Here is a 10,281-nt window from a genome sequence, read left to right as displayed (position 1 = left end):
GCTCTGCTGGCGCTGAAGTGATGATGAAGCGATAGTTGAGCCAAAAGTACCACTGAAAATTCTTGACCTGTAATCTGCCGTTTTTGCAGATACACACCAGTTACTTACCGTGGGACGGATGATGACGAGCAACAGTGTGACACAGTGGGTTGATTGGAAAACTTTTTATTACTTTTTTCTAATCAGTTTTTCTGAATGCATGTCCTGACCCAGCTAAGGTGGAAGTGTCTCTGCGTTAGCTTGCAGTTAAAAGCTAATTGTATTATTAATATTGTTGAATCTGAATATTGCCTGAGTTAGTTGTCTGCGATGCTGCTAGGGAGAAAGGCTTTAAAAAATAATAATAATGCACATCACATTTTCCTAAAGTCTGAAATTATTTATTTAAATTCCTTATTTTGTCTAGCACACATTTAAAAGCACAGATAGTCAACATACTCTTACTTATGACTGAACAGCTTAGCCCTTGTTCCACTGCTTAGGGGACATTTACTGCTAATTGTTCTCGTTTGAAACAGCCATGACAGTTCACTGTCACTATCGAATAGGCTGCCTGCTGCAGTCCTTAATTCAAAATGTATCATAAATTCCCATCATACAGTTGCCTAGACATTTGGCAGCTTTAATTACATAGGAAATGATTAACGCAATCTCTGCTGCTTCTCAGGTGGCACAGCAAATAAAGCCTCTAGCTAGAACTTTAAATAAAAACCGCGAAAGGAGACCGGTAATTGCGAAGTGTAATAAGTAGCTCCTAAAACGTGCACTTCCCAAACACTCACAATCCCTCTTAAGAAAACTAAGACAGTTGTGCACCAAAGAACTAAACTGGCGCTTTTACGTCGGGATCAGGGAGGTCTCTGCTCTCTGTACCAGAGAAATTTACTTCCACTGGATTCAAATCTGTCGTCTTGTTATTTTTTGATGCTCTAACGGACACTTCCAACCACTTCATCCTGGCCCCAGTGCATATGTCGGCGAGCCTGCCCCCCCTCCCCAACGCACCGTTTCCTTTATTGTAAACAACAATGAAGTGCGGTTTGAAAAAAAACCCATCCGCCACCGGTGAACTGCAAGCCACCAATCATTTGTAGTCAGTACCCACAGCGGCTTTTGAATCCCCTCCTTCTCTTCCCACCTCTTCAAATTCATTGGCTGCCAGAGGAGTAGCGACAATGTTTAATGCACCATGCTGTGTCCGGAGTTCAGTCAGTGAGAGGAAGCGCTCCGTGGGCTTAGGGCTGTGCTGCGTGTGCGAAATAGTAAATAACGACTGTGCGTGCGTGCTGAAGGAAATCACACATTTTCTGACAGATATAGGGGAGACTTGTGCCGGAATGCGGCGTTGTTGTTGACCACCTCAGCAGCTGTCTCTCTGTGTATCTGTGTGTATATATATAAATATATGTGTGTGTGTGTGCATGTGTGTGTGCGTGGACTTTGACGGGGACGACGGGCAAGGACAAAAATGCCACTACGGGAATCAGTAACTCTGTGCTGTCTCGAACGGCGGAAAAAACACTGACTGCCTTTCAAATATTCACTTTGGATCTACCTTACCACACATCTGGATTTTTCCCCTCCTTTCTTCCTCTTCGTAGAGTATTTCTCAGTTTTCCTTCCTGAAGAACGGTGACTCACTGCAGGCAGAAGGCGAGCCGCTGCATCCTAATCAGACAGCGGAGAGGACTTCAGCTCATTGACATTACAGTCATACTTTTCTGGAGCACTTTTTTTTTTATTTCCACTGCGCTGCACTGTAGCCTGCGTGTGCATTGGAGGCTTGTGGCTTTCCCCCCTCTCTCCCTCTTCACAAAGAGGAGAAGGAGGATACGGGTGGCACCTACCGAAGTGGGCTAAGGAGACGAAACTCTCCCTAAACCCTGCTGGAACTGACTGTTTTTAATTTTTGTCTTTCTCCTTTTGTTGTTATTATCTTTTTTTCTTTTTTTTGTACAGTTCTATCCTTGGACTATTTGCGCAGTTTCTTTTGGTAAGTTATATATTTGTAATCATTTGACATCTCTTCTCTTATTTTTCCGCTGTCTGTTGCTCGTTTCCAAACCTTATCTCGCAACCATCCCCATGCATGCGGATGCAACAGCTTCTTCGTCTTCTTCCAAGGAGCGATGAATCTCTCTCACAGAAAGAGGGAGAAAGAGAGGCAGAGAGCACGAGTGGAGAGAATTACACGGCTGTGCTGAGATGTTGGCAGCTCATTTCTGAATTTTTATAAGGCTCATTTTAAATATCCGGATTATGCGGATTTGTTAATGCGTGTAAGAGGCTCATTTTCTACACACTTATTCAAATAGCCGCCACAATAGGCCGTGTTCAGTTGTACGCCTGCAGTGATACCACATTATTGAAGTTGTCCTATTGCAGTTTGAGTTCTCCTAATGTGTGAATGGGCCATTATCGCGCTCGGGTCAGGTAGTCCATTGTACATTAGAGATAGATTGAAAAAACATGCACTGAGGATGTGGTATTTATGGAGTAAATAAGCTACAATGAGAATCATTATTTGCTCATATATTTTATGCTGCGTGGAGTGTCTTCCCAAGGTTAACTAATTGACAAGCTTCCTCCGTAAATGTGGAGATGAATTACACATGAGCTTTGTTTCATTTTTGGCTCAGAGGTGGATCTGATTTCTTACTGGCAGAATGGCCAGTGCGGCTCAGTGTCTTTTCATTTGAGTGGCTAATTGATTCATGTATATTATAACATCTATATCTTGTTTCTGTTTTCCTTCTTAGGTGGTTTTGAACACTTTGCAGTGACTATTCTGTTTGGAGACTGGATCCCGATTATTGCTCAGATGAGTCTGGATGCTCAGCTGAATATAAATTAGGTGCTCAGCGCCACCGATTGCTCGCAGAGGAAGAGAGCGACAGAGCAAAAACAATCCACAAAGACAAATGTCAAGGCCTCGCATGATGAACAGAACTCTTTATTTTGTCCTGGATAACAGAAATACCACATTTGAGCAAAATATCAACAGTTAAAAGGAGGGGCTAATCTCAACACAGATCATAGCAGCTTTTAACTGAGTGGAGATGTATCTTTCTATTTTCTTTTTCCTGCTCTTGTGGGCTCAAGCCCTGACATTGAAAAACTTGAATTACTCTGTCCCAGAGGAGCAGGGTCCGGGTACAGTGATTGGGAACATTGCCAAAGATGCCAGACTTGGAATTGAACAGACTGGGCAGGGAGGACAGGGTAAGAAAGCCAACTTCAGAGTGCTGGAGAACTCAGCCCCGCATCTCATCGACGTGGACCCACAAAGCGGATTGCTGTATACGAAACAGCGCATCGACAGGGAAACATTGTGTAAGAGAAACCCCAAGTGCCAGCTCTCAATGGAAGTGTTTGCCAACGACAAGGAGATATGCATGATCAAGATAGATATTCAGGACATCAATGACAACTCACCTATGTTTCCTTCGGATCAGATTGATATTGACATTTCTGAAAATGCAGTCCCAGGGACACGCTTTCCCCTGACCAGCGCACATGACCCAGATGCAGGGGAAAACGGCCTGAAAACCTATCAAATAACACGCGATGACTACAATCTCTTTTCTTTGGAGGTAAAATCCCGTGGTGACGGGACTAAATTCCCAGAATTAGTTATTCAACGACCACTGGACCGGGAAGAAAGAAGCCATCACACCCTTATATTGTCAGCCACTGATGGGGGCGAATATCCTAGGTCAGGCACCATGCAGATAAATGTTAAGGTTATTGATTCCAATGATAACAGCCCTGTGTTTGATCAGCCCTCGTATGTTGTGGAAATTCCTGAAAATTCACCTCCTGGAAAAGTCTTGATTGATCTAAATGCCACCGATCCTGATGAGGGGAACAATGGACAAGTAGTCTATTCCTTTAGTGGCTATGCTCCAGAGAGAATCCGAGAGCTTTTCTCCATAGATTCAAGAACAGGAGTCATAAAGATTCAGGGTGAAATTGACTATGAAGAAAGCCCAGTTATTGAGATTGACGTCCAGGCAAAGGATCTAGGTCCCAATCCAATCCCAGGCCATTGTAAAGTGACCGTTAAAGTGCTTGACAGGAATGATAACTGGCCATCTATAGGCTTTGTGTCTGTGAGACAGGGGGCCATCAGTGAGGCAGCTCCTCCAGGCACTGTCATTGCTCTGGTCCGTGTCACAGACAAGGACTCAGGCAGGAATGGGCAGCTTCAATGCAGAGTCCTAGGTAATGTACCTTTTAAACTCGAAGAGAACTATGACAACTTTTACACAGTGGTGACAGACAGGCCCTTGGATAGGGAGATGCAGGACGAGTACAATGTCACCATTGTGGCCAAAGACAACGGCATACCTCCTCTGAACTCCACAAAATCCTTCACAGTAAAGATCCTGGATGAGAATGACAATACCCCTCGCTTTACCAAGTCAGTCTACCTTCTTCAGATTCCTGAGAACAATATACCTGGGGAATACCTGGGGTCAGTTCTGGCACATGACCCAGACCTTGGGCAAAATGGCACCGTGTACTACAGCATAATTAACTCCAATGTTAGTGGGGGTGATGTCAACACCTATGTTAATGTAAATGCTGCTAATGGAGCCATCTATGCTGTTCGATCTTTTAACTATGAGCAAATAAAATATTTTGACTTCAAGGTTCTGGCTAAGGATGCAGGATCTCCGCACTTGGAGAGCAATGCTACAGTGCGCATCAGTGTTCTGGATGTCAATGACAACATCCCTGTCATAGTTTTGCCGCTTCTTCAGAATGATACCGCTGAAATCCACGTGCCACGTAATGTTGGCGTTGGCTACATTGTCACCACAGTGAGGGCGGTAGACAATGACTACGGTGAAAGTGGGCGGCTTACCTATGAGATATCAGATGGCAATGAGGAACATCTCTTTGAGATTGATCCAGTGACCGGCGAGGTACGAACGGCTCACCCATTCTGGGACGACGTGAGCCCCATTGTTGAGCTGATCATTCGAGTATCGGACCACGGCAAGCCGACTCTGACCGCTGCCGCCAGGCTCATCATCAAGGCCTCCAATGGACGACCTCCTGATGGACTGCCGCACATGAAGGACAATCAGAACTGGGACATGTCTTTGCCTCTTATTGTAACTCTTAGCATCATATCTATCATGCTTTTGGCTGCCATGGTGACCATAGCTATCAAGTGCAAGCGGGAAAACAAGGAGATTCGCACTTACAATTGTCGCATTGCAGAGTACTCGCACCCGCAGCTGGGGAAAGGGAAGAAGAAGAAGATTAACAAGAACGACATCATGCTGGTGCAGAGCGAGGTGGAGGAGCGGGATGCCATGAATGTGATGAATGTGGTAAGCAGCCCTTCCTTGGCCACCTCTCCCATGTACTTTGACTACCAGACACGTCTGCCACTCAGCTCACCAAGGTCAGAGGTCATGTACCTCAAACCCACTGCCAATAACCTCAGCGTGCCCCAAGGCCACGTGGGATGCCACACCAGCTTCACAGGCCCAGTCACCAGCACCACAGACACACCTACTAACCGCATGTCCATCATACAGGTAAGAGAAATTGCACTCCTTCACTTTTGTGCCACCATTTTTACGTCACAGGACTCACAAAGGTCCCACTTCCTGTATCGGCCCCCCACCCCTTGTTTTATAAAATGGAAGGAAAAAAAAAAGAAGACAAGGACAGGCAGAGAGGCCCAGAAGCACTGAGACAAAGACAAGAAAGGGGGGGGGGGTGAGCATTAGAAGGATTAAACAGTCATTCTGGTGCTCTCATAGAACAGAGCCAGTGACATCAACACAAATCGGTTGTGCTTGGAATATGTCACGGCAGGCTTTTGAAATCAGTTTTCGGTCGCTGTCATCTCATTGCTGTGGAGTCAAGAGCTTAGCGTGTGTTATAAGCAGGTATATATCCTATTTTGGACCATTGTCATAATTCCAAAGAAATGTTCTTGCTTTAATCCAAAAAATTACATCTAGATCAGTTTTGTTTAAATGATTTTTACCTGAATATTTTCTAAATTTAAACATATACAGAGTGACAGCAACAGATGTCTTAGTGATAGTGAAGCTCCTCCAAGTAATGACTGATGCTTTTTCTTGTTTTCTTTTCTCCCTTTTCTTTTGGTGAGACATGAAATTCTATAGCTATATGAGGTTTATTCTAGTGGGTTTTAATTCCTAGAGATTAGGAGATTGTACCTATTTTCACAGCTACTTCATAAGTCTTTGAGCGGAGTACTGGGTGTATAAGCCTCTAATGTGATAACTTCTCTGTGTCTTTGGCCTTAAGCCCATTAAAAGTCTGTCTTGTCAGACAAGGATTAGAGCCTGCTTAAGACATTGGTATGTAATGCTGGGGATAATGGGCAGTCGTGGCACAGTTTACCCTTATTACGATATTTACCCGTTATTCTGGCCAAAGCGGCCGCCCACCCTGATTCTGGTTCTGTAAGTTTCTTCCTGCTAAAAGAACCTCCATCTTCTTCCCCACTCTCTCCAAGTGCTTGTTGGTTTTTCATCTGACAATGCTATGAGAGAACATATACCTTGAGAGAACATATGCTATGATTTGGCACTGAATTTTATATCATAGTCTTATACTGCTTGACACTGTTAGGGCATGACATTTTTGCCAGTTGCACTTTATTAATTTTTAGCTTTTTTCTTTTTTTCTTTTTTTTCTGTTTTACATTTTTTGCTTCCCCACTGCTTTCAGTGGATGAGGACTTGATCGTGACGGTGATCAGATGTGACATATTCCCACCAGGGAGGAAGACCACTGTCTGTTGTTCTCACTCTCAGCCTCATCCCTGCTTCTATTATGAACCAGCTGCACAGGGCAAGGGTCAGCAAAAAGATCGTTAAGGCTTCCTAATCAGAGAGAGAGAATAATTGCTGGGCCTTTCTGCAGGCTGTTTCTCTGTTAATGTAGTGATGATGAATTGGGCAACACAAGGCTGTCTCACACACAGACACACACACACACATACAGTTTGAGAGCTTCCTTTTCGCTCTTTATTCAGACTGTCAAAGGGGAAACTAGCAGGAAAGGCAACAACACATTCCTTGGTGTCTTGTTTACAGACGGTCCCCTTCGACGCATCAGGCGTTCAGGGTGCTCTGTTGTATTATTCAACAGAAACCTGTGTAGAGGGAGATGGCCTGAGGCATTAAGTTTCTTCAGAGGCTTTACAGAAGCGTATCTCATTCCTCCCTCCTCCCTACTCCATCCTCGCTTCTCCCTGCGCGTGGACAGTAAGTAACCTGAGTCGGCTAGCGTGGCTATGGGAAAAATGTCAGGAAACAAAGACAGAATTCCCCTTCTATCGATCCCAAGGCCTCCCAGCCCATCTGTCACTACAGTTGTCACAAAGGAGAGGCTATATGGGAAAAAAATAAATAAGGAGATGGATAAACTTGGTGAGCATATCGCATGGTCAATCACTTTCACAAGGGCACCTCAGTGCCGCTGTCTTCATCTGTACATACAGGTTTACCAAACTTGTTCCAAGTAGAGCCGCTGTAGTTGTCTTCAACTTCCAGTCTTTCTCCATACTCCGGCCTCTAATGATGTTTTATAGCAGTGAGCTGGCAGAAAGGCTAGGGTTGGTTTCTAGCTGGGAGAAGGGAATAATACGAACACATCAGCAGAGCTCTGCTGCCCTTATCATTGTCACCACAGTGCCAGATTCATTTGTAGAGAGAATTCCTGGAATAAGAAGATGGATGATAAGTAATGATGCCTAATTTTGCTTAAGGCGTTGAAGGGAATTACTTAGCGTAGAATCAAGGTTAAGACCAGTCTGCAGCAAATTGTCTCAGTGTTCGGGAAGAAGGAATTACTTTTCATCACTTCACACTTAAGTCCAATCTGTCACGAGCATGCTTTAAGCAGCCATGTGCACCTAGTATGCACCTTCCTCTTTTTTTCCATTTCTTTTACTTTTGTGAACAGCTGACATCATCACTGTAACCAAACAGTTAGAGACACCTTGTGTCATGGCGTTCAAACGGCCCATATTTTATCATATTGATTCGTTTTGTTTCTAATTAGATTCACCACAAAACTCTAATTAAGCAGATTCTCGTCTTAGTGGGAGACGGTTCGCGTTAATAAGGTGCAAGTAATACAAAGGCGAAAAAAAAAAGAAATGAAAAGGGGGTGTGAGGAAGGCTATAAGAGCTGCCTTTAGGTGGCGGCATTCTGCCTTGTGTGGGGTGACGGGGAGGAACGGGGCTCCAGTCTCTGCTGACTTGACACTGTCACTTGTCATTTGCAAAGAAGACTCCCTGCTGCTCTAATGAGAAATGCCAGACATTCATACACATGAAATATAGCATTTTCTTTTTCTTGTGGATTTGCCAGGCGAGCAGCCGCACTTCTTTGAGTGACAATATCTGAATTTATGGAATTTTGGGATTGAGTTCACACACAATAAAAAGATCCAAAATCCTATTCGGTGAATTAAATATTCCTGGAATAAAAACAAACGTCAAGTGTGGTGACTGTGATCATTTGAAAAGCGTACTTACTAAGAAGAAGAAACAAACAAAATAAAAAATCACTGTTTAGACTGAGCACATACCTGCCAGCAATGTAGCCGGAGCAGATGTTGAAAATTGATGCTTCGAGGAATGGTCTTACTCTGCATAATTTAGGGAGATTGTGTGAGTGTGTGTGGATGTGTGTGGGTTTAACGTCATTGTGTATTCCAGGCGTGTGATTTAAGCCTTTAGCTGGCAGGCTCCGTGACAGAGCCCCTACTCTTTTATGAGCGTGACAATCTTGTATTTGTCCGAACGTTGAAACGCCCTTCCTCCAAGAAACGCGCGCGCTCGTGCACCCAAACACACAGATGCACGTGTGAAGACTGTTTTTGAGGATTCCGCTGAAAAGTCTTATCAAAGCCTCCGCTGTGCATTGTATTGAAATTGCTCCCACACCTCAGTGGCCACTGAGGCAGTGAATAGAAAAGCACTCTTTATTTCATTTCTCTCCCTTCATCTTTAGATAACTACTTTCCTCCGGAGCTTTCTGTTGGAACAAGTTTGGTAAACCTGTACGCACTGAAACCTTGATCGACAGCATAGCAACTGGATGCGCAGGCAGTCATTTCAGGAATGGGAGACAGTTAAAAAAAAAAAAAAACTTTTTGGAATTTGTGTGCATTTGTCCCCCAGTTGAGGCTCTGAGTCACTGGGCAAGATTAATTTTATTTGAGCTTGCCAGTCCTTAAAAAATATCAGCTTACCTCAGGGTATATCTTCATATTTCCTCAAATAAACCTGCTGCTACTGTACATAACGCTACACACTAAAAATCTGAATTATTAATAAGCGCTTTTATTTTTTTCTTTATCTCCCCAAAGCTCATATGATAGATACCAGTAGAGCGTTGCCTGAGGGAAGTGCTGTAAATTAGGACATCTCTCTTAAGCCAAAACACAGAAACGCTTTTGTTTATTAGTTGCCATTATTGGCATTTTCATCTGTGGTGCTCGCAAAGGTGCGCACTTCAACAGCGTTGCTGTAGCAGCTCTTGTAATGCACAGAACAGCAGCTATGTTTGCATCCTCTTTCATTAATAAATCATTTAACAAATCAGAGGAAAGCGGAAGATGTCACGATAAGCATCGACAGTCTCTGGCTACGTATTTGTGGAAATGGGCGGAAGACGGTGGGCAAGAACGCCGGCCAAGATGGAAACAGAAGACGCAGACTCTCTGACAGAAGCAGAATTTGAGCGTTCGTTCGCTTCGTTCCTGTCCTTAGGGTGCGTTTTGTTTTCCCCTCTGCTTGTGGGGCTGTGACGCTTTTAGATTTTTAGAAAAGTTACCTGAAAGACTTTAGAAAAGTCCGGTGTGGTAGTAACGCACACATCTGTTGTCTTTGTCTTCCTCGCTCACTGTTAATGTTTTCTTTAGACACAGAAAACATCACACAGGCTCACAGGCATAAAACTTCCATTCGTGCAATTAACAGTTCATTGCAAATACAGATGCTACGAGTATCCGGTGAATTTGCTTGAGATTTCACTGCAGCTGTAGAAGTCAATGTTTTATTTATTGCAAGTTTTCAAAAATCCAAGTAACCCTGCTGAATAATTGAAATGTTGGCCCCTGACTATATGCTCACCGCTACACACACGCACTCCTTCTCTGTAACTTAAACTCAAGTCAAATCAAACTGTGGATCAAACTGAAACGGATATAGAAGAGACAAAAACAATGTGCTGTATGTAAAGAGTGCCATGTTTTGGTGTTATTTAGAT

The 10,281-nt window shown here is 43.8% G+C and overlaps 1 protein-coding gene across 2 annotated transcripts in view; it reads left to right on the top strand.

Annotated features, from left to right (window-relative positions):
* The first annotated feature begins 1,224 nt into the window (after positions 1 to 1,224).
* pcdh17 (protocadherin 17) overlaps positions 1,225 to 10,281 on the top strand; it is a 66,887-nt gene continuing 57,830 nt past the window's right edge. Inside the window, exons 1-2 of one of the 2 annotated variants that reach the window (XM_005724178.2) lie at positions 1,225 to 1,993; positions 2,760 to 5,345. In XM_005724178.2, the coding sequence (XP_005724235.1) occupies positions 3,060 to 5,345 (2,286 nt within the window). In that variant the 5' untranslated portion in view covers positions 1,225 to 1,993; positions 2,760 to 3,059. Of the gene's footprint in view, positions 1,994 to 2,759; positions 5,556 to 10,281 lie in introns of both variants that reach the window. The other variant, XM_005724177.2, reaches the window with a different exon arrangement.

The sequence above is a fragment of the Pundamilia nyererei genome, unplaced genomic scaffold (assembly GCF_000239375.1).
Source record: "Pundamilia nyererei isolate P.nyererei 1_Seehausen unplaced genomic scaffold, PunNye1.0 scaffold00011, whole genome shotgun sequence".
Classification (NCBI taxonomy): domain Eukaryota; kingdom Metazoa; phylum Chordata; class Actinopteri; order Cichliformes; family Cichlidae; genus Pundamilia; species Pundamilia nyererei.
The sequence above is the reverse complement of the archived record's forward strand: the minus strand, read 5'-3'. Positions and strand labels throughout refer to the sequence as shown.